This window comes from Dermacentor silvarum, chromosome 4, assembly GCF_013339745.2.
Source record: "Dermacentor silvarum isolate Dsil-2018 chromosome 4, BIME_Dsil_1.4, whole genome shotgun sequence".
NCBI lineage: Eukaryota > Metazoa > Arthropoda > Arachnida > Ixodida > Ixodidae > Dermacentor > Dermacentor silvarum.
Window position 1 is genome coordinate 92,195,660 of NC_051157.2, and position 25,563 is coordinate 92,221,222.

General features: G+C 43.6%; 1 protein-coding gene across 1 annotated transcript in view; it reads right to left on the reverse strand.

Moving 5' to 3' along the window:
- LOC119450381 (centromere protein I-like) overlaps positions 1-25,563 on the reverse strand; it is a 70,095-nt gene that overhangs the window by 8,083 nt on the left and 36,449 nt on the right. Inside the window, exons 8-15 of the mRNA XM_037713820.2 lie at positions 22,198-22,260; positions 20,610-20,733; positions 18,989-19,062; positions 13,726-13,908; positions 13,044-13,120; positions 10,185-10,338; positions 2,874-2,998; positions 1,350-1,635 (exon numbers count right to left, since the gene is read on the reverse strand). Of these exons, the coding sequence (XP_037569748.1) occupies positions 1,350-1,635; positions 2,874-2,998; positions 10,185-10,338; positions 13,044-13,120; positions 13,726-13,908; positions 18,989-19,062; positions 20,610-20,733; positions 22,198-22,260 (1,086 nt within the window). The remainder of the gene's footprint in view (positions 1-1,349; positions 1,636-2,873; positions 2,999-10,184; positions 10,339-13,043; positions 13,121-13,725; positions 13,909-18,988; positions 19,063-20,609; positions 20,734-22,197; positions 22,261-25,563) is intronic.

Here is a 25,563-nt window from a genome sequence, read left to right on the forward strand (position 1 = left end):
TTTGGCCACGGAAAACGGGTGCACGTTGCAAAATCGAGTAAATACAGTAAGCGTTCCTTTTTCAAATTTTCGTGCCGAACCTGCATATAATGAAATCCTCTTTATAACGAAGTTCTTTGGGAATTTGTCAATTTCGTTATATCCAGGTTTAACTGTATAATGAAATTCTAGATATAACAAAATATTTAACCTTTTATAACTTACTGTAAACAACACGATGTAATTTACAAGATTGTGAACGACACAATGTAATTTGAACCTCAATATAAAGAAGTGCGTTTATACATGATTTCAATCCAACGAAAGTTCAATGCTGCTGCGAAGGAATACCGAGGAAATATTAAACGGAAACTGCTGCAGAAGCAGACGGTCAAATGGTTAATTACATGTGGCTGCTTGAGAATGCACTTAGCATGCCACGCGACAGATAGAGCTGCCTTAGCAGCAAAACGCTCTCGCTATATCATGTTTCATATGAAGTGCAAGTGTGGTAAGATGCTATTGCGCACAGTATGCTGCGAGTGTGAGGAAAAGCTTGCAAGGGTGAGCCAATAGGGACCATGGCTTGAAGCGTGTTGCTACCCGTGCCAGCAAGAGAAGGGCATGGGGGTGAGCAAGTGGTAATATGCTCAAGCGCGCGTTAGGGGGGAAGGGGAGTGGGGGCGGCTGAGTGCGCATCTCCTCCTCTAGCCTGTCCAAGGCTACGCATGTCAGCACGGCTGAGTGCATATGTGGCCTGAGCGCCCTATTTTGGAGGCAATGTACGGCAGCTGGGTGAGCCGAGCTGGCTGTGGCTTCACCTGCACTGTCTCCCCGCGCGTTTAGTGCTGGAGGTTGCGTAATCCCGAATTTTCGAGACGTGGTGAAGTGAGCGGCAAATGAAGCGTTCGCTCCCTTCTGCCTGCGCTCTTCATGACAGTGTCATCCCACTGCGAGTGAAACTATCAGCTACAGAGGCGGACTAGACAAGAAAGCTTCACAGGCTTCGTACAGCCAATGTAAGATATTGTCAACACAGCTTGAAACCGTACCTTTGGTCCCCGACTCTCAAATCCAACAAAATAAATTTTTTTCTAAATGAAATTTGCTTTTTTTTTCTGATTGCCCGATAATTCTGAAAATTTTATGGCCCCTTCTCTGTAAGAAATATTTATCGGCAACTGTACGTATTGCGCATAAGAGGTAGAATCTCAACATAACGAAGCTTCGATATAACGAAGCAAATTGCCGATTTTACAGACTTCATTATATTGAGGTTTAACTGTATAGTACTACAATGCAAAAGCCAATGTTACTGAATCTTCCTGAGCAAGAACTCAGTGATGCTGCCGATCCTGGCATATACTCACAACAATCTCGTGGGGCTCGATGTTGTAAGTATAACAGAGTTCCGAAACATGTTCTTGAAGCACAGGTTGCCACCACAGTGCCAAGGGGCTATAACTGTCACTGGGTGAAACTCCTGCTTCTTCCAGGGCCCTCGGAGACAACTCCGGGCCAACAGCACATGCGTCCTTCCAGTCTCCGCTCAGTGCCAAACCCAGCCAGACCACCTGATTGTTGTACTCGCTGATCTTTGACTTCAACCAAGGCTGCGGAAGACGCTCTTTAACTTCTTCCAAGAAGTCCATCAGGCTGCCAGGAAAATGAACAAAGAAAAAAAAAAGAGAGAATGGTTGATACAAACCCGTCAACCTATAAAGTTGAAAAATACTAGAAGTGAAGCCTAAACTTGAAGTTTAGTGAAAAATGCTACAAAATATTTTATTACTTTAGGATGTTTATTGTTTATAAAAAGATCAGAGTGGGTTCTCTAAAAACGCTAAGATTAGTCTCTGCTCTCTAGTCAAAACAAGAATGACAAGCGCCACAGAAAAAAGGATGTTTTGGAAGTTTATTCTAAACATATTCACATAACAGCACCCAAAATTTGAGTTGCTTTTGTAGTACATTCATTCTATGAGCAGGTCTGAAAAATGTGGGTCTGAAAAATTGGTTGGCGATTATATTTTAATTCTGCTGAGATATCACTTTTTCCATAAATTGAACACAAATAAAAAACCTTTGGTGCTAATACGACAATTGCAAACAAGCTGCAAGTACTGCGAATTTACTACGAAATCGTAAAAGTTGACAGCATGCTCTTAAAACACGCGCCACAACCATGATCACTTTCTATGTTAGCTGCACTTGCAATGTTGGACTACCAGTCCAAGTTTCTTCAGACACCTCCCCTCCAGTTATATTAAATAACAGGTTTTGCATTATTTGAATATGAGTGGCCCTACCAGTTTTCAACAAGTGTGAAAAGGCCCCTGCGTCTCGGAGACTCCAATGAGAAGAAGGGGGAGAGAAACCGAGGGTCCCAATTTTTTGTTAGTCACAACCACATGAATTCAACAGATATTGAGGCCAAGGAAAGCATAGGGGAAATCATTTGTTGTTTTAATTGAAATGTACAAGTGATAAGGTAAAAGGAAATGAAAGTGGACAAAAAAAGAACAATGGCTCCAAGCATTACATAGTAAAAGTGATTGAGTGATGATCATCGTCGATCAATCAAATGGCAACATAAGATTTATTGCGCAAATAAAATAATGAATGCTGGCAAATGAGCTGAGCTATGCGGAATTCGCAAAGTTTCACGAAAGAAAAACTGTCATCCGCCCGAGAGTTGCCTAAAGAAACACTGCATTTTTGTGCTACTGTTCGGGTTGATGACAATTCTTCCCTTTCAGTAATGAACACCGAGCATACTACATTTCCACAAATACTATTACGTGTCTTTGCATGTTCGTACTATATGCACAGAGCCAGATCACATTTGTTTCACTTTCCTTCAAAAACTGCTCGCTCCTCCATTTCCTCCTTACCTCAAGTACATTTTGCAGACTCCATCGATGAGTAGGGGGTTGCGTGAGAAGACTGGAAGTGTTACAAATGGCCACTCAGGTAGGCATAGCATTACCACTCCTGTTTTCCTGAATACCTCCAGTCTCTGAAAAATAGAAGCAGGAAGAAAAAAGAAGGGAAACTTTCCACTACACTTTACTCATCGAGGCACGCTCGTGCAATTGTGTTGCAGCCAATGGGAACTCCGTCGAGGCGTGCTCGTGACGTGGCGTCACAGCCAATGGGAATTTAGGTGTCGTTTTGCTCTACAGACGCCGGCTTTTTCGCTCAATGAGCCATTTTATGCTTTCGCATCAAAAATGCTGTAAAGCAGTGGTGAGAGAAAGTGACCAACCCGCAGAGGCTCTATCCAGTCGTGTCAACCAATGACCCATAAAGCCAAACCTCATTAAACACATTCGCATACGACATGAAAATACCTACATTATATCTAATACGTTAAAAGCATGTATATTTGTAATGTGTTATTAATTTTATAAGCATGTATTCATTACATGCTAATATTGGCAAGGAGCATATTTTATTCACTTATCACACCCAATCATTTGTTATATCTGTGTTTGTGATATTGAGGTTCAGCTGTATCGAAGCCGAGGGCCCACATCCTTTAGTTGTTTTTTTGTCACAAATCCCACCTCCTTTGTTTAGACTCCCTTACTTTCTTTCTGTGTGGTGAATTTACAGAGGCAGTTCTGCACGCCGCATGCATCTGATGTGGGAGCACCACGCTAACAGCCGGAGTGGCTCCTTCGAGAAAAATTGCACACAGGCTTTTTGCTTGAATTTTCAGCTGTACATCAGTGCAATACTTTGCAGACACAACTGTCACGCATGATCTATGCACTGCAATGATCTGTTTGCATTGCCCAAACCTGGTGAAGCTTATTGCTTCAACAATGCTTATTTCTCCTTCGTTACTGTATGATGTACTGCACTGTGTTGTGGTTGCTTGGGCCTGAAGAGTAACTACTAACCATAGTGGCTGCACAGCTACTGCCACTTCCAGTGTAGCACAGCTCTTGAGAATATGGTAAAGCTGGCTAATTCACAAAGGCGCTGAACACATTGCAAACAGCAAATGCAATAGTACTATATGCTCATGTAAGAGCAGCACTTTTCAAGTGCAGCTTTACCGCTTTCTCCGGGTTTGGTGTCTCGCTGATTAACTGAGCCAATCTTGGAGACAGTGTAATCAAAGATGGTGACATGGTGAGCCCATCCTGATATCAGGGCTTGATATGTGTATTTGGCATGTGTTTTAATATGGTTTGTTACGTGAACCGATCTCACATGTTGTGCAATCAAAGCTGTTAGTGGGCTGATCCTAATAAATCTATCAAATTACTGTCACTAAGATGTAGCTTGAGGATCTAGCTTTTTTTGCCTCAGTTTCTGTGTTTTCAGCAGCAGCGTCTCGACAAGCAGACACAACAGGGGTACTTGCACGGAGCTGTTGTACTTGTGTCAAAGTGACTTCGAGCGTTCCGTTGCCATTTAGTTCAGTCGTGATGATGATCACTCAATAAATATTACCACGTAATGCTTCTAGTATTTTTTTTTTTCACTTTCACTTGCCTCACAATGAAAACAGTGGCATAGAGGAAACACTTAAGTCACAGCATGGAGAGTGCCGTGGAGAGGGGAAAACCTTCAATGTAGTACATTCGAACGAAGAACAGCTGTGACATAGGCATAGAGGAGTTTGGAGAGGAAGCACTTGCGTGGCAGCGCTCGTTTATAAATCACAAATGGTTTGTTTAGTTCAATGCGACACCAAAGAACATTTACCAGCGTCTCAATTGGGAGGCACATTATGATCTAAAAGAAAAAATAACAATAAACTAGTGGCGAGCGAATATTCGAAACTTCGAATACTCGATTCGAAATACATGTTTGCTATTCGAAATATTCGAATCCCCAAAATTGCTGTAGTCAGTTCTCTAAGTCAGCTTCACTGTACTACACCTGTGTTATGCAGCAAAGCATAGAAATGTATTATGCTGAAGCATTTCTGCCATGCAGCGAAGCATCTAAAAAGAAAAAAGGTGCACTGCCATGGGGCGCAAGGTGGTGCTTATGGCTGCCCAACATTATGAGCTCAAATACCCACACTTTACTGCCTCTTCATGCATGTGGACACCACCAGCCTCCAGGTGGAAACCTCTGCGCCTGCTACCAATCTGGCTAAGTGCCTAAAAACACGGTTTTCAAACTACAAGTTTGACCAAGCAGCAAGCCTGGCAATTTAGACCCTCGCTCTAAAGTAGTTGAGTACCACCAGGATGGTTGAATGGCACACTGCGTTAAAAACTTGGCAAGGAAAATTTCAACACCAAGGAGCCCAGTCTTCAACAATGAAAGCTCCTGAAAAGGTTTCTTCCATGTCAGCAATGTAAAAAGACTACGATAAGCTCATAAACTAACAACAATTTTAACTTGCTTGTGCCAGCAATTTTCACTGCCAAAAGCACAAGCACAGGTTGGAAGATATGCGCATGATGAAATTTTTGGCAAAAAAGAAGATCAGTGTGAGTGGTGGTGCAAGCATAGTGCCCACTGTTGGCTTGGCTTGCAAAGAGATATCTGTTGATACAAGACACAAGTGTGTCCAGTGAGCTGTTCTTTTTGGTGTCCGAAGGAACTGTAACATGCAGGAGGGTGTCACTGCTCCCTGAACTTGTCGAGCAGCCATCCTTCTTTAATGACATTATTAAATAACTGCAGTTGTGATAGTTCAAGCAAATGTGTAGTACTAGATTATTTTGTTTAGCACAAAGCATAATTTTTCTGTACATTTGTTTGTTTGGCAATAAACTTGGCTTACTTTTTTTATATACCTCTAGCTATTGAAAAAAGTTGCATTGTTGCAAAACATATTTGATGCAAAAGCATCAAATGGCCCACTGAGCAAGAAAGCCAGTGTATGTAACAGCGAAACGGCACCTAAATTCTCATTGGCTGCGACGCCACGTCGCAAACGCACCTCGACGGAGCAGAGCAGGCGAAACAGTGCTGTGTGAGGGGAGAGGGCATTGCTGCAACACAGTGGCGTAGCCAGAAACTTTGTTCGGGGGGGGGGGGGGGGCTCACGTTGCAGCGCGGCCTCCCCTTATAGAATTTGCCAAGGGATCAACAATAACTGCATTGCGATTGCCAATGCCATTGTGTATTAGATACTGCAAACAAATTATTGAACGCTACGCACTGTCAAGTAGAATATGTATTTTTTCGTAAAAGAATATATTCGTATGTCCCAGAAATTGTGGCAGAAATAGCTGATATCAATGCTTCCGCATTTTTTTTGTCTATTTAATAAGTAAAGAAAATATCAAACGAACTTTGGAACTATATCAGTTTGAAACCAGCAAAGCAGTGCATGCAGCTGATATGAAAAACGTAAAGGCCATAAAATGAACAAGTTGAGGACAAATATTTTGATGAATCTGTCATTCAAGATACTTGTTTACATTGTTGTACATATGCAACGGCCAGCGAAAAATCTCAATGATGCTGTCCTTCGTTGCAATGGATTGCGCAGGATCAGCTGTTACCGATCGTGTATTGTGAGTACTTGCACCGATATTATAGTCGCAACAGTGAGTACATATAAAAAGCAGGAGTTCTGCAAGATATACATTAGAAATGTGAAGATAGAATGGAATATACAAATGCGAAGATACAACTTGATAAAGGGCAAGAAAGTGTCGCTGGAAACAAAGTTCATTGCTTGTATACACAAAACCTCGTAACAAGATATTTAAATATACGTATAAGTCTCCAATAAATCTACTTATTTAAGCAAATGTCACTGTATATAATGTGTCAAACAAGACAAATAAACATGTTGCGTAGCCACAGATGGTAAACTTTACGCATAGAAAGACAGACGATCCAGGCAAGAACAAAACTCCGATCACAGAAATTGTGATATGTACTTGGGCCATGCGGCAGTCGCGACAGCACCATATGGGTAGAATAGAGGAATAATACAGAAATCAGTACGAAAATGTTTAAAATGTGTAATTTAACTGCCTGCAGAGCGGAAACAAATATTCTGTACCCAAAATAAAGAAGGGTATTGCTTCGGTTCAAAAAAGAAGTAAAAGCAGGTAGCTAAATAGGAAAGAAAAGGCCAAACGATAGCCCCAGATGATGTGGCAAGTTGAACTACCCAATATCCGAGTGTGTTTGTTGGGAAACGCCGCGTGGGCCGGGCTTTCTATCAGCAAGGTTGGTCAAAATTGGTTATTGATGTCCTCGTAATTTTCGTATTCGCATGATAATTTTGACCATGATCTTAACTTTAGAATAAATGGCGAAAATTTCTGCAGTTTTAAAAGCTAATGAACAGTCACACATTTTCATAATTATGTGTTTATGGACCTGAAGGAACAGAGCTTTTTATTTTCATTGATTTTTGCTGCTTCGCTATCTATGGGACAAACTTCTTCACTTGGCGGGAAAGTTTAGCGAAGTGGTCAACGACTTCGGACACTTTGATGCCGACGACTCTGTAGGCGTATAGAAACGCCAGCCTAACCATGCGTTCCTCAGATGTTGTAGAGGGCAAGCTGTTTTTTAGTAATCTCATGTTAAAAATATTCTCTCTGTGCTGGCAGTGGTCACTGGAAGGGTGACTAGAATCTGCAGCAGTTTGTACACATTTGCGTAGAACTTACAGTCGCAATGAGAGAGGGCATCTATTCCGGTGCTAAAACCTAAAAACACTCCTTCGATATCATTGGCATCCTTGTTTAGGTACCTTGTACAAACAGCATAAACTGTTCAATTCCAGAAATATCCGTCGCTTCGTCAACAAGTATGGAGAAGCAGCCTCCAGTGTTTACTTTTGCATCTAGGCTTTCTTTGATAATATTACCACAAATTTCTACAATTTGGTTTTGCACATCTGGGCTTAATTAAATACGAGGCATTACTGGGGCAACTTTCCAAACGGTTCTTCAGATGCGTATCTCCACAATCAGCTTGCATGCATAAAAGCGCTCTAGCAGGGCCATTGCTTAAATCCATAGGACCACTGTCCCTATGGCCACGGAGAGCCAAACCTTGTCGCCCGCAAAAAAGAAGTGCCTCAAAATAGGCCGTTAGCTTTCTTCTGTTTTCTCTTATTTTACTTTGCCTGCCCTGGTCCAACTGATCCATCACATTGGTAGCGCTTTCTGAAAACGTTTGGAGAAAATTATCAGCTGCCAGCTGACAGTCACGGTGATATTTAGTATTTTTCGTGTGTGTGGAAGATTCCGAGCGCGTGCTTCCATTTCTGGAACGGCTTGGACATGAGGGCTCCAGAGCGCGCATGTTGGCCCAAGTTTATAAGAACATTAAACCCATAAAGTTCCAGAATTGAAAATCTAAAGTGCGCCTTTGGGAATGTCAGTGCACCTTTCGCGTCAAAAGTTTGAAAACTTTATACCCATAAAGTTTCCGAATTGAAATCCATGCATTCCGTAGATTCCGCGGCCGCTGCAAGATGCCGCAGCGCGCCCGCTCGCTATCGAAAAGCCCTTGAAAGTTTGTGCTCGGATGGGGCTCCTTGCGACTCCAGGTGCAAGGGCGTTGCCACGAAATCCAGCCCGCATTCGCAATGTTCGTGCCGAAATGTCTTTTCGAGCGTGAAAAAGACATGGTACACAAAATTCAGAATGATTCCCGACGGCAGTGGTTATGGTCGACGGTGCATGCCAGCACGAAAATTTCGGGGGGGGGGGGGCTGAAGCCCCATCGCCCCCCCCCCCCCCGTCTACGCCCCTGCTGCAACACGTCACTAGCGCACCTTCGACGAAGCAGATATGGCGACGCGACGCCGGTCCTCGGCCTCTCGTCGCATCGGACGTCGGTGGCATGTGGCGTTGGCACCGCAGGCTGCTGCTACTGGCTGGTTCGGGCAGCACGTACCACTATGGTACTTACTTGCAGCGCAAAACTCAAAGGGCTGCTCAGCGGCGTTGAATTGGACATTATTGCTTTCGCATTCACAGCTAATAAGTAAGTGCTTAAGTGTCCTCGGCTTTTTGAATTCGCTTCGAAATTGAAAATTTGATATTTGCTCACCCTTCCAATAAATAAACAGTTATGCACTGTGGATGATACACTTGTTATACAGGGCGTCCCAACTATGTTAGCCAAGCTGTTGAAAAAACAGGTGCAAGATATGATTACAAGACCTACAGTGTGACTGTTTGTGTTGGCTTCCACTGATAATGAACTGTGTGTTCGGCATGGCAATTGTAGCCTACGTGATGAGCAGGCAGTTGCGCAGTCAAGCAATGAGCAGAATTAGTTTCTTTAAATCCCTTTTGGCAGCACTGGTGTCACGGCGCGCGTAATCACACGGTACTTTTTGTGTCTCACATGTCACGAGTAAAGTGCAGAAAAAATAATTACAGTTAAACCTTGATATAACGAAGTCGGTAAAATAAGCAATTTGCTTTGTTATATAGAAACTTCCTTATATTGAAATGTGGCTATTTCTGCAAATAAGTAGTCGCATGGTGTTCTATAGATCTGAAGTTATATAAAGTTAAATACTTTGTTACATTGAAATTCGTTATATCGAGGTTTAGTACACAGAACACAGCGTGCTGAAAACGACTGAATTGCACCAAGATTGCACATGCCGTTGTGATATCAGAGGCCACACCTGAGTGCTGGTTAATTTCCTGAAGCCGTTACTAGATGACACTGGTTACTGTACGGCCAATGATGGCGTCATCATCGCCACCATATCCTACCAGGTCACAGTCACATGTAGCATAGATCCAGCGTGCTTCAATGGTATCGGCTGCACCCAGGCGAATTGCTTAACAGGTTTAGATGTATGGTGCTTTTGGGTGCATTATGAGGGCATCACTGCAAGAAGTGCGTGTATGGATTTGAATTATCAGTTATGCTAACCAATCAGCACACATTATTACCTCTGCTCCCAGCTTTCTCCTCTACACACCTCTTCGCCTCCTCTCCGCAATCCAACCACTATCGCTGACAACAGTACCTAAGCCCATTAAACACCAGAAAGAAAGCTTTGCTTTATTATGGGCTGATATGCACACAGCTGGATACGCCATTCTATGAATCAAGGACACTATTTTTGGCAATTGATAAAACAGAGTTGTTACAAAGCAGCAGTCATTAATAGGTTCAATAAGCTCAATAACTGTAAGTTTGTGCACCATGAATGTTGCACACAGTCAGCCTTGGGACATGATCTGACGTTGGACAACTGCAGTGATTATCCGAGATGACAGGCTCACCATGTAGTAAAGCTCGAAGACAGGCACCAGTATCTCGACAAGCCTGTTTGGGTGAAGTTCCACTAGCGCCATGCCGACACGCCCAAGGTCAGTAATAAGGCGCTCTAATGCATTCATGGTTCCCTTCTCGTAAGTCCTGACAAATACGGAATCCCTGCAGGAAAGTACAGTTTCACAAAAAAACTTTATGAGAAGCAACAAGGGATCACCATTAAACATTTATTAAGGTACAAACAGTAGTGCAGCTATTCCACCAAGTCAGAGTACTGAAAGACAGTTCAAAAGCAACAAAATAATCACTTGGCAGTTTTAGCATTGCACAATACGTCAGGTACAGCCAGACAGATGTATTCCCTTAACCGTCTAGACGAGCCCTGCTCTTCAGAGTTCTCGCGTCCCCGAAGCATTTAGTACAAGTGTGGCTCGTCCTTACGGTATTTGTTCTCCCCTTGAGCACTTTGGTCAACAGATGCTCATCTGCAGCTTAAATGGTGTTTCGGTAGGCAGGCGGCAGTACGTGCCTGGTGATTTCTTTCTTTCTTGTATATCTGGAGTGCGTTTCTCGTGTGGCAACCCGCATTTACAAAATGGCATCAGACAGAGACAATGCATGTATGGCCACCCCCACACCCCATCTTCCAGAAAAAGAGGAATTTCTTCACTGCCTTCTTTTGAGGATGATGGTTCAGACACCGAAGTGTATATCATTTGAGGAATCGAAGACAAACGTAAGGATGACTGAGGTCAGCAGCTCCTCGGACGGAGAAGACAAAGAGGAAGGCACACAGGACGACATCGCAAGTGCGCATCTGTGGGCTAAAATTGATGTGAACAGCCTTCCACCAAAGCCTCCAATGTTTTCTTTTTTCTGTACCGTGTAAAAGGTTTACTGTAAGCTCGCCAGCTGAACTGTTTGAATATACTGATTGCTTTCTAGAGGATGATCTGGTTTTGATGACAGTTGATGAAACCAATGAGATAGTGACTCTGCGTAATCCCTTGTTTTGAGCTGTACCACATGCTGCCAAAGCTCCCTTAACGAAATAACATACTCTTAGCATACACAGCTAATGTGACAAAGACGAAATATTTCTGTATTATATTCTTTCCATAATTTTTGTTGATTAGTAACAAGTGGCTGGTGCATTTATACTATGACGTACGATACAAATAATCTTCAGTAACCTACATTATTCTACGAGTCATGTTTTTCTGCATCAAAAACCTGTTTTTTATAAGAAGTATATTGACAATCAGCAATAAAAATACAAGCATTCTGAGTAAGAAATTCCTTGATAAAACAAAAATTGGAGGACGCTTAAGCTTCGCCTTTAAGAGTAGAATGCGACAGCGTTATCGGGACCCGTTCGCATCACATCGTTTGCATACGGCAAGTAGGCTTCACTCACTGCTACACTGAACGTGGGAAAGCCAGCTTACAAAGACCAAGCTTACACCGATCCCCTTAAAGTCGGCTTCACTTTTAAATGGAAATGCATTGCTGGAAAGAAGTTTTTCCAGGGGCAATATAAGTGGTAAAATGTGAAGGCCCTAGCACCTTTTTTTATTATTTTATTAATTGTTTGCTATTGCCCCGACGCACGCAGGTCTGGTAGAAATGCTGGAAAAGGGGTTTGTGTTTGAGTTTCTTCGTAGTAGAATTAGGTTTTCTCGTACATTCAAATTACAATCCGACGGCGAATCCGACGCCGAATGGTAAAGTCGTACTTTACCATTTTTCTGATGGATTTCACTGCGAGAAATTAAATTTTTGTTCACCACAACCTTACACCACGTGGAGGGCCTGCACGGTCGATGTGGTTGGATGATTTTCTCCGCCACCCGCAATCATACACCGGTCGCCGACGCCGGATTTTCTGCGACACGGGGCCCTAAACACGCTATCGCGTTAAAATGGCTACGGGGGTATTTAACCACAGCCAAACACATGAATTTCAGACCTTTATGTCATTTGCTGCTTTCTGAATCCACATGCTATCTGCTAAAAAAAAAGAAAATGCTGGTCTAGTTTTTGAGACGGGCTACTGCATCATTTATTGAAACTGCTTTGTACAGCAAAAGTTGGCATAATATTGCCTGTATTTATACCATAGCGCATAGTGACTGCCTGACCAAGCAGGTGAAGTCCGCACACATTGAAAGGCCATTTCTCTTGATTCAATTATGGTTCACCAAACCAACTGCACTGAAGAACAGTATAAAGCACCACAGCACATTCGTAGTTCTTAAGTTCAAAGGCATATTCCTGCACCCGGGACGTTGACAGGAGCTTCATGCAGGTGTAATGCTACTGCTAGTGAGAATGTGTTGCTGTGGTGCACAAAGTCTTTTAGATGACTCCCGCTCAATTGGCAAATGTCAACACAAGTGGCACTTCCTGAACATGACAAAGATTCCTAAGGCCATAGACAGCATTTTCAAGCAATCAAAATAGCCTCCAGCACATTGTAATTTGTTCGTGGTGAATTTGTAATTTGTTCCTGGTTTAACAGCACGGATCATCGTGTAAATTTACATTCACTTTATATTCACTGACCAATGCTGCAATAACAATTAATTCATAATGCAGACACAACATTTTACAAAAAGAAAAGAACAAGGCCCTACACATTATTGCAAACACTGCTGTAATGGCCCCACTCAACTACCGCGCAACTAGGTAAAGAAGATGACACACTGACCCCATTGTGCTTACTGAAAGCCATGTGCGGGCTGAAGCATCAGCATGTTCCACTGTTTGGTAATATTAAGATATGCAAAATGAAAAAAAAAAAGAAAGAGAATCACACACTTCTAAAGGCACATCTTGAAAGGTGCTGAAGCAGAAATAGCACAGACCTGTGCCCTCGAGAGCGAGGCAGCTCCACTAGAGCCCAGAAGCGACACAGCTCCAAAAAGCACTGGAATATATTCACCTGTAAGATAACACAACGCATGATGAGGACAGTGAGTGGTTTGGAGACTTCTTTTAAGGTACATCTAGCTCCCAAATGTTGAAGTGCACTTACAAAGCGCTTCGAGTCAAACAAATCTCCAGGCATTTATTCCTACATTATGTGAGGCCTAGCCCTTGTCTCTTTATAGTAGTAGAATTACGTCACAAAATATTGACAACTGATAATGAAATAACAGTATGTACCAAAGTGCTTTTATTGCACAAGGATCACCGGTTAATTGACTGATTGATTCGCATGGTTTAACACAAAGGCTATGGAAGATACTACCGTGGAAGGTTTCGTATTTTGACCACCAATGGGGCTTTTACCTCGTGTGATGGGCTTAGCACCAAATTGTTTTCAGGGTTTTTCACTTTCCTGCCATGCTTTGTGTTCCCTGGCGCACATGCGTGTCTTCCTTGAATGTTTGCGCTTCGTGCAATAAAGATTCAGTCAGGAGTGAGCGCTGTCCACGTGTGCATATCAGTTGTCCCTGTGCTTTTTTGCAATGAAGGTTATAAAGATGAATGGCGAACAAACCCAATTTAAAATCTTTTAACAGCTTGCACACAACTCCGCCCTACCTGCATTTCAAGGCTCTGGAAAAAGAGCAGCTGGACAAGTGGCTCCCAGAGGCACAGGAAGAAGTGGCCGGGTGAGGTCAGTGAAAAGCTGGATATGAGTGGCAGGATCTGCTCCCAGTAGTGATTACCATCCCACAGGCCCACACACTCCATAAGCCATTGCTCTACAGCAGGCGGGTTCTCCTGAACACAGGAACAGAAGGCCACCAGTTGTAGCAGGCCATCGCAGGGTACAATACGTTTCAGTACCGCAAGTACGTATACATATGGCACGAACTTCATCTACCTTTCAGACCTAATGGAGTAACAGTGCACACAAACGGGGACAGAGTGAAGAACAACAGGACAAAGTGCTAGACGTCACTCTTGCCACTCCGCTCTGGCCATTTCGCAGACTCGACGTCTGCGAAATGGCTAGAGCGGAGTGGCAAGAGTGTGAGGGAGGCCTCCAAACATGGACAGGAATCGCGGTCCACGGTATCGCGGTGGAGGGAGGCCTTCAAACATGACAGGAAAGCCGGTGAAAGAATTTTATTATCAAGCAGAAGCCTAGCTCCCACGACCGGCATATTGCAAAGGCAGTGAGCGTGATGAGAGTGTCCGGAGGAGCAGACAAACAATTTCAGACCTAGTTCCTCACCTATGCTCGCGGACAATTGTCTTTGGCAATGAAGCAGAAACTACAGGGGTGGAGAGCTTCTGCACGTGCCTTACTGCACCAACTATTCTGGCAACGTTCAACAGCGTTTCTGGTTTCTCCGAACAGATACTGGCACCAGCGTAGCTTCTAAGCGTGGTGGTTTTACATTTGCTTAAGAGACAAGTAGAAAAATATGTCAAATTTAACTCTAAATGGCGTATTTTGTTTCATTTTTCAGTTGTAAATAAGATGTTAATGTTTTCTCTTACTCAGCAATAACTAATGTGGATGAGAATGTGGGACTTCTTTCAGGAGCGCTCTTACTTTAGCACAATTTGCCTCCATAGCTTTTGCTTCATTGCCACAGAAAGTTGTCCTTGAGTTTAGAAATAAAGTCTGCCCAAAGACACTCGCATCATGCAAGTGTACTGGCAGGCCTTCAACTCTGAAGGCCTGCCAGCAAACTTATTAGGCGTGTCAGTGCTCGTACTGTGATCACAGACAGCGCACGTGCATGTGTAAATTAAGGAACACATGCTATGTTTCGTAACAGTGGCACCTTTCCCCACTGAAAGCTAACATTCAAGGCACTAAAACCGAGCGAATACCGCCATGCTTCAGCGTTTTTTCTGCCTTTTGTTTATTGTGACCCGCCGGATATTTCGACCAGTTTCGTTGGTCTCATCAAGATCAAATTAATGTAAGTCGACTGCACTAAGATTGTCGGCACGAGGATATTTAGGTAGTGTTTGTTGTTTCACTGCGTAATACAGTAGAGAACAGAGCCGCTACCCACACCTGTAGCGGTAGTACTATACATATAAGCCGATTCGTCATATGTGTTGTCTCTAGTGGCGGGGAAGGTGGCTGCTTTCCTCCCCTCCCGCTGCCACCAGAGCCCTCTCCCACAGCCACCAGAGTGGAAGTGGAGGAGGGAGGTCCCAAGCATGGCAAATGCTCCATATCCTTCCCCAAAGTGGCGCTCTTCTTTCAATCTATCTAGAGAAATGCCCCTGGTCCCTAAGTAACTCCGCACAGTTGCCAAAGAAAGCTATTTGCTTACCGTATTGATTTAAATATAGGTTGACCTTTTATTGCGATAGCAATTATATGGACACTTCCACCGGATTTCTGCCGTCGCCGTCGTCGTCGCCGTGAGGTTCCGTCTAGATAAAATCTTCGCCGCGTGCCGTATGCCCGAGCGGAAGCGTGCGGGGACGCACGCTGTCACGGAGAGCAAACGCACTCAATCTTCCACGCGCAAGCAAGGAAGCGGGAAGCGAGCGCCGGAAGGAGCGGGGGGGGGGGGGGGGGCGCATTTCTACTCTGCCAACAACCGCGCTCGTCGCTCGCTTGCACCGTCTCTTATCTCCACACGGCTCTGACCTTTAAAAGATGCACTGTGCATTCGCCGCTCAGTTTCCGTTGAAGCGATAGACCACACGTACCTTCACCCGCTGCGGCGTATATGCGCTTGCTGCCAGCGTTTTGACAGTCGTTGTCCGCAGTCATTCAGTGTGATCTATTCATGTTTGTTTGTGCGCGCTCACACCACAGTTAGTAATAGTCGGGCCACATTTTCCAACGCACGCTACACATGCAATGCTGCCCGGATCGGCAGTGCAGCGCTACAGGTATGTCCCTTCGCACGCGCTGCCCACGGGCAGCGCTTCTCATCAACACCACCGTTTCACACGCGCCTTCTCGTGGTCATCGAGTCTCTCTTCATGTCGGTCTACTTACGCCGCAGCACACCAGCTTACTTAATCAGCTCATGTTTACTACAATTTATATTGCTACCAAAGCCGCTCACCTTACTTCGCATGACATTGCTGTGTTGCTATCGCATTCATTGCTTCGCCCTTAGGGCGAAACTGTGACTTTTTTTTTTTAGTAATGTTACTCAAAATGAGCTATCAACCTATATTTGTGACCAAAGAAGCTCGACCTATAGACGTGCACAAAGCTAGCAAAAGTACCGAGCTAACAGAGTTCCTCTGTCGTGCCCACCAAAAAGCTAGCCTGGAGGTTATCCAAATTGGTTTTAAGTGCTGCATATCCGACGTATTCGATAGCATCGAGGACAACATTGTTTGGAGTGCCGAATCTGCCTGTGATGCATGGGAAAAGGACAAAATCTCTGGCAGTTCCGATGAGCCTGCAGCTTGTGGCATAAACCAGCGAAACTTAGTAAAAAAGCTTACGTTAAATAAAGGTGTGTCATGTTCAAAGTTGTTAGTTTTCTAAAAAGATATGGGTTGATCTACATTCGAGCTGGAACAATGTCAATATTATAATAATCCATAAGAAGAGAGACGTTGAAGAATTTAAAAATTATAGGCCCATTAGCTTGCTTTCAGTATTGTATAAAATATTCACCAAAACAATTTCCAATGGAATCGGGCAACACTTGACTTCAAACAACCAAGAGAGTAGGCTGGCTTCAGGAAGGAATCTTCTACAATGGATCACGTCTATGTCATCAATCAGGTAATTGAGAAATCTGCAGAGTACAATCAACCTCCTTATATGGCTTTCATAGATTATGAAAAGACATTTGATTCAGTAGAGATACCAGCAGTCAGCACTTGATCAGTAGAGATACCAACAGTCATAGATGCATTGCATAATCAAGGAGTACAGGAGGCATACGCGAATATCTTAGGAAATATCTACAAAGCTGCTTTTCTTCCACAGCTGCTTCTCCCCACAAGAAAAATAGAAAGTTACCTATCAAGAAAAGGGACAGGCAAGGAGACAGAATCTCTCCAATGCTATTCAGTGCATGCTTAGAGGTATTCAAGCTATCAGACTGGGAAGGTTTAGGAGTGAGAATCAGCGGCAAATATCTCAGCAACCTTCGCTTTGCAGATGACATTGTCCTGTTCAGCAGCACTAGGAATGAATTGCAACAAATTATATTATTGATGACCTTTACCAAGAAAGAGCAAGAGAAGCATTGAAAACAAATATGCAGAAAAGAAAGGTAATATTATTGCCTGGCAAAAGAACAAGAAATCATGATCGCCAGTAAGCCTCTAGACTCTGTGCAGGAACAGGTTTATCCAGGTCAATTACTCACAGGGTACTCAGATCATGAGAAGGAAATTTACAGAAGCACAATAATATGTTGGAGTTGTAGTGAAGAGGAATGCCCGGCGCTGCAGCCACATCGCATTAAGGCAGGCATTACCAAATCCTTACTACTGTTGTTAAAAAGAAAAGTGTACAATCATTGCATTCTACTGGTGCTAACATATGGGGCAGAAACTTGGAGGTTAACAAAGAAGCTCGAGAACAAGTAAAGGACTGCACAACGAGCGATGGAACGAAAAATGTTAGGCCTAACGTTAAGAGACAGGAAGAGAGCGGCGTGGATCAGAGGGCAAACGGGGCTAGCCGATATTCTAATTGACATCAAGAGAAAAAAATGGAGCTGGACAGGCTATGTAATGCATAGGATGGATAACTGGTGGACCATTAGGGTTACAGAATGGATACTAAGAGAAGGGAAGCACAGTCGAGGACAGCAGAATACTAGGTGGGGTAATGAAGTTAGGAAATTTGCAGGCGCAAGTTGGAATCAGCTAGCAAGACAGGGGTAATTGGAGATCGCAGGGAGAGGCCTTCGTCCTGCAGTGACATAAAAATAGGCTGATGATGATAACTGAAGCTGAAAGAACTCCGCCATTACCATTCACCATAAGTGATGCATGATGCATGACACTCGACTTGTCAGCATGACCTCAGAAATTAAGCACCAACCACGGCTGCCCATGGCACGCTGAAAAATCTCTGAGGCGACATGCAGAAAGTTTCGCCACATCCGCTCACCACAAGGTGCATACACTGTTTGCTCAGCAGCTATTTAAGCATTAATAATAAGAAAATTAGAAAATGACCAGCCCTGTTGCTTCAGCAAGGCTGCTTCACTAGTATATATACTACCCTTTTATCAACTATGTAGCCGAAGTGAACTTTTGTTGTAGTCAGCCTCGAAGTGCCGTGCCCGAGTGTACTTGCTTGGCCCCCAATGCACACTCCTGGCCATGTCAGAGATAACTTAAGAATGTGAAACACCCGTAGATTGTTTGCACCATTTAATACTCAGACGTTAAACAAAACATTTGTATGGTAGGTTTTGTTTTTAAATGACAGATGGCACGACCAAGCTTATCGACTGTCGGTTTTGATCACGTCTTTTACTTTCCAACACTGCAGACTGGCACAGAAATCCCATGCGTTTTTTTAATGATACAGAAATTGAGGGGTTTCTTATGAACTCTGATTCAGAAGACGATAATGTTTATTACGTACGAGGAGTCTTCAAGGCATAAGGACAGCAATGAACAGGCCACGTGTTGCCTGAGTAACATTAATTATCCTAATTAAAATAATAAATTACTACAAGTCCCAACTTTTTTCTTCGAACTTCCAGAATAAATATTTTCATATATGTTCAGCAATTTATCGCCAATAAATAGCATTGAAATTTAAAGCCAGCTAATGTGTTACTTAGAGAATGAAATAGCTGCACTTAAGTAAAACACCCGGCACCCAAAGGGTTAAAGGTAACTCATTGACTCCAGTTCCCCTTAGCACTAAGGGAGTTTTTGTTCTCACCTGTAGTATGTTGACCATGCTCGCCAGTGACCTGAGGAAACCCCTGCCCTTATCAGTTTCTGGGCTCCGGAACACTGCAGAGTCAAAATGCAGTAATGTCGCAAGAGAAACTGTACAAGCACAGACCAATATCACTGCGACTTTAAAACAATGTCACTGCTACCACCAGGGTTTCATTGTATTTTCTGGCAGTTTCAGTGAAAACTACAGTGGCTCATGTTAATGAGTGGCACCAACAGAATACACGAACATGCTGGGAAAATAGAGCAATGTGATGAAATGCCAACTATACAAATTATCCATCCTACTATACAAGTGGGCATGGTATATTAGGCCTGTTGTATCAAGCAGTTGTAGCACAACTTGAACTTTAAGGCTGTGCAAAATATAAAAAATAAATGTTTATTATACTGATACAGCATTCTTTCAAAACTTTATTTGCATTTCTGCAATGCAAAGAGGTGAATTACTAGTAGAAAAAATGAAGGCCAAACTACTTGTATTTCTCGGTTTTGCACTTCTGAAGCCACGCCGATGTGACAGAGCTTACAGCATTTTTACGTTCTACTTGGTCCTTCATTTGTGCAAGAAAAGGTTCTAAAGGTAGCCAGGAAGAATGTATGCTTAATTACAAATGAGGTTATTCTTCTCTGTTGAGAAATGATTGGCAGCCCTGAACAGATGCTGTTAAATGGTCCCTGAAACGGTTTTTCCTGTGCGCCTAGACAAGGAGACATCTCAAGGAATACTTTCTCACAAGAATTTAGTGTCAGCATCCTATAATAACACTGGTACGAGTGGTTGAACATTACCTCTCCCCTCAAGCCGCGGCGTTCCCCCTCAGCCTTTACACTGGGCAACCATCGCTATGTGCCGTGACACAAGTGTTGTCTACTTTCAGTTGATTTGAACCGTGTGTTTCCGTGTCTCCTTTCTACGCAGTTTTTCGCATTAAGCGTGGCCTACATGGAGCGAAAATTCAAGATCGACTTTGCGCGGCAGCATTGCACACAATGTACTCTGGCTCGTGCTACATGAGGTGGAAAAGAGACAACTACCGCCTGCATTGCTGTGAGCGTATATGCATGTGCAAACTACAAAGTGGCTGTTTCAGCTATTAGTATTTCAAAAACGTGTCGGAGCGGCACCGCTGCAATCGATAGTGATGCACATTTTAAAATTCGTATAATAAATTATACGCTTCATGCGGAGCACTTAAATCTGTCTCTTAATGACTAGAACGACCTACCCTACCGGTGACACAACACTTGTGTCACCGCATGTAGCGATGGAATGCCGCGGCTTGAGGGGAGGGTAATGTTTAACCACTCGTACCTGTGTTATTACAGGGTGCTACAGTTTGTACACAATCGGAAAAATCGTTTCAGGGTCCCTTTAATATGCATGGCACCATGTAGAGCTGGTGTGGAAATGTTCAGGTGGCTTCGCTAGTCGGCTTCAATTTTTAAGTCCTTCCTGGCTTATCAAGCTTGCGGCTTATCGAGAATCGTGCATATATATTTGGCATTTTTGAAGTGTCACATACCAGCCTAACTTAATATTTAAAGCGCAAGGGACCACTGCAAGGGACTACAGCAATTCAGGCAGTCAAACAACTCACCATCATTGAGTGCTATCCGCAAGTGGCTCTGAAAGTAGGCTATCTGGCGATGTTTTCCTTCGCTGGCCATGGCCTTCAATATCTCCGGATTCAAAAGCATCGTCATCAGGCCAAGGGTATGCCTCTTGAGAACCAGAAAGACACATTCTGTGACAACAGGTCAAGCATTTTTTTTTCATTTTTTTTTTCATGGAGACACGACAGCTGAGGGCCTTAAACAATGTCAAGCTTAGAAATGTAGGAGAGTGCAAAGCTTTCGCGTCCATTCCGACGCCACAGCTTGCCAGCATAACCTCGGGTGTAGCCCAGATTGGTATAACACCAAAAGCTATGTTCACCGAGTTGAACTGCTCTACACACAGTCCAATCAATGCAGCAATGATACCCTTTGGAAGACGCAATAAAGCTTCCCTTAAAGATCACACAGATGTGAAGCGACAACCTAAATTACAGCAACATTGTTCATAGCTGCCACATCTTCCGTTTTGCAACATCGCCTACACGTTTTCATAAGCATTACGTATTTCCTGAAGAAGCCAACTATCGTCTACTCACTCAGCCGCACCCGCCCGCATAAGAATGGAACTTTGGCAACACTGTTTATCGTTGTCACAGCCGTCGAGTCTCCCCAATTTCGATTAGTCTTCAACACTCAACTAGCCTCTAAACACATTAAATTTAAGGTCAGACCACATGTACGCCTGCCATAGCATGCTCACTCTTGGGTAGATGCCTTGGAAGACATCGCTTCCTATTGGTAGCACTTCAACATGAGCAATCTGGATGTGGCTACTATATCTGTTGGTCAAGCTGGCGCATGACAAAGTCAGTTCGCACCACCTAGAATGGCCAGACCACCATAGCCAGATTGGAGCGCATGAGCACGAGCGCGCACTCCAGCTTCTACAGCTGCATGTAGCTGTGTCTGCGTCATAGTGTTGATATCACGGCTGCCGCGGGTGCTACAAGCCCGCTTGCTGAGCTCGCTACGGCTTGTTGAGGACAACATGCTCCGATTTGTCTCTGTGGGTGATGTGGCTCTAGGCCCAAGGCGAGCCAGCCTGAGTGCCAACATCTGACTGGAGCAGGTAATCTGCTTCCCGAGTTGCACACCTTCGAGGTGTGTCGCCATCATGGTTGAAGCTCATTACATTGGGAATCCTTTGAAAACGAGTCCAAAGGGCGGCATCCATCGCTTAGTCGATGTGCACGCTCAGGACTTATTCATAGAAGCGAACATAAAGACTACGTTTTATTCGACCCTCAGGAATCGTGTGATTGCCGTAGAGAAAGTGCAAAAGAAAATGTGCTAATAATGCCACTCAGCGTGAAAAAATACAGCCGTGCATAGCTGTTTACATATATAGTCGGTGACAACGTAAGAATTACAAACAAGCTCCACCAACAAAAACTCGCAGTTCGCAAAAATCGGTCGTTGACTGGATACGCAGAAACAAGAACACTGCTTGCTTATTTGCTTGAGTAAAGCTGTTGTTTGAAATGTGAGAAAAAAAGAAGGGGGGAGTACTTCATTAGTATCACTGAAAGCCACTCATCAAGTAGAATGCAATATCTTCAGCCGGCATACCTCGAAGGCTTCCAGGAGCTGCTTACTGCTGGTGTCGATGCTAACACACCGCACTCCCAGCTCCTGCAAAAACCATGAGACAGAAAAAATGTGCACTGCCCGTCTACTCTTTGTTTCTATCCCACAGAAAGAATGTCTCGCAAAACAAGCCCGTCCACATGATGAATTAAAGGGGCACTGAAACACTTCTTGAAAATTCTGTATGACAGCTATCACTATCTGCAGACAATGCTAGCGTGAACATGAGAGCCAAATATTATTCAGCTACATGCAGCAAGGCAATCAAAATCTCTCATAATAGATCGCTCGCTCTCTCATATCTTTTGAGGCCCCTCTGTCATGTCTTGCTTATGACGACACAGACCTGTGCGACAACCGATATGCACCAACCATTGGGTGATTTTTCATGATCACGAGTTACTCCCGATTGAAGGGTCACGTACAGATGAAGGCTCGTTCAATCTTCTTCCAAACAGGGCAACAGCAATTCTAAACTTGCCCCACCCGCCCTGCCACCGCTCCCGGGCGTCTTTGTCAGACGCTAATCTTGAAGGGCTGTCATAAGTGCACCGCAGAAAGAAATAAGAAATGAGCCATAGGAAGGGCACTACTGTTGGCGCTGCCCCAGTAGACAGTAAACATTATGTTGGGGAATAATGGGGAAGGTGAAAATTGTGCTCTTCATGCTCCATTATTATTAGGTCGTTCTAAACAATTTTTGTGAGAATATATTTATTTCAGTGCATTGCACTCACTACAATATGTTCTCACCTCTGGAAAAAAAAAAACTGATGCAGGACCACTTTGAGCTTGTTCTGCAAGGTACCGTACTGACACACAAACATTTTTTAAAGGTGAAAGCCTTATATGTCTCAGTCGACCTTCAATGTCCTTGAGCGAAAACCGTGTCGTCGAAGCGAAATCGTACACGATGACGACTCGGTGTAGTAATTTACTTACTGCACCGACACAGCATCGTGTCTTACCTATATGCAAACGCTTACGCAACAATTGTGATGATGTGTGGGTCACCATCGTCATCATCTTCTATGAGTGAGCAAGCAACGCTCGCGCAACAATTGTGATGGTGCGTGGGTCACCATCGTCACCATGTTAATTAAGATAGAGTTAGTTAAGCCACTCAAACCCACGACCTTTGGTGGGAGTCGAATCCTCAAGCTCACATTGGAGTCTAACCCACCATCTTTGGCGATAAGGCGAAGTTAATCAAGGCACAGTTAATTAATATAGAGTTAATTAGGGCACTCGAACCCATAACTTTTGGTGGGAGTTGAACCCACAACCTTTGGTGTTAATTAGGGTGAGGTTAATTAAAGCACAGTTAATTAAGGTCGCGTCAATTTAGGCACTCGAACCTGCAACCTTTGGTCAGAAAAAACAAGTAATAAGAAGTAACAATGCATTCGAATGAGAATGTCAAGTAATTTAATGAATGTCTCGTGAGCGCGCAGGCTTTCGCCTTCACCCTCTTTCCCACGAAACACAAAACGTCTTGAAAACTTCTCGGAACGGCTACAAACGGCTATAGACGTCTTTGTCTACGCGAAGACGTTAAACAGATGTTCTTGGAAACATTATATAGCAGGAAGTACGGTTAATCAAATATGCTATTGTGTTTCAGCTGTGGTAACAGCCCACCTCTGGCATCACCAGAGTATACTTTGGTGAAGGTCTTGAGAGCGTTTAACTCAAGAACTTTTTTAGATGTTTTTGTTTGAAAATGTGCGACATGCTTGGGCGTGCGCGTGAAAGTGAAAAAGATTTAAAATGCGCGTGCCCAACGCGCAGCGTTACATTACGTGCGACTTTAACAAGCCATATGCAATCCGTTAACGTCGCATCATATAGCCTTTCGCTGCTTTGCCCATTTGGGTGAACAAGCAGAAAATGCCTGCGGGGTTATTTGATTCCTTTCCAATTTTTTCAATGAATGAGTCTGTCACGACAAATTGTAAATCACTGTCAGTGTACTTCAGACAATAGATGAATAATCTTTTCCACTTTTCAATTTCTGTCAAAGGGATGAACAAAGAACAAAGAAAACGGCCGGTTATAATTTATAACAGAATTCTGGGAACGTCTAATAAAATTGTTAACTTGTTCTTGTCAAGATGTTTTATAAAAGCCTGCATAATGTTTCCGAAGCCATTATTACACAATTCTGGGAACGTCTAATACAATTCTTGAAGTTGTTCTTGTCGAGATGTTTATTAGCCAACTTTTAGCGTAACGTTAGCAGGGCTTACTGAAGTACCTGTAGACGTCCACGGCTAGAAAATGTCTTGACCAGGACAGCTATTAGACTTTTGAATTATCCGTTCAAGACACCTTTTAGACATCAAATAGCTGCTTGTGTGTTTCGTGGGTTGGTGTATACTAAAGTGACTGTCAATTTTCAGTGCATCATTGGCTCACCAAAATAGTGAAGAAGAAGGATTACTATAGAAATTAGTTGTTAAAATCTGAAGAAATATTGAAACTTCACTTTCTGCGCAAGTTCGCACAAATTGTAAATCACTGTCAGTGTACTTCAGACAATAGATGAATAATCTTTTCCACTTTTCAATTTCTGTCAAAGGGATGAACATTCACAGAAACTAGGAGTGTGTGAATACAGTCGAACTCACTTATAATGATACCGGTTTTAACAATATATCAATTATAACAATAAGAAGCTGCTGCACCATCAACTTTTGTATATTTTCTATGGTTAAATAGCCCGCTTACTCCAATGCCCCCATGCCGCATTATCAGTTATAAGTCTGGCTACTGGGTGTTTGTGCCGAAAGGTAATGGAATGCAAAATCCTTGAAAAGAAAATACGAAAAAGAAATCCGAGTCGCTGCACACCACAGTGCGCTGTTTTCCAGCCTTCTCCGCATCGTCAGCCTCGCAACCTCACTCCCGTCGTCGCCCTTCCACCCCTCCGAGCACTAATGGGCTGCGCCCATAGCTCTATGCCGCGCCACCCTCCGAAACACAAATGACCGCGCCAACGGTGCTGATAGCCCTGGGCACTGCTCCCAGATTGCTCACTGGACCCTCATTCTGTGCAGTTCTGCCAAAGAATTAAGTAGCTCGTGCTCGTCTTTGTTGGTTTCGTCGAAGTCGTTCCTGGTTTCTCAGCGTCCTTTCACTCGCCGCCGAAACGGAACATGGCTGATCTGCCCACTGATCATCGGCAATGCACGATATTGCTAGGGAAAAGAAAGCACACTGCTATAGATTTGAAAACGAAATGCTTCTAACCGATGAGGCAATCGTTGCGAACGTGCTTGCATTGGATAGAGACAGTGACGGCGACGACGGCAGCAATGTCTTGGTACGGCAGGGTGCCTCAACGTT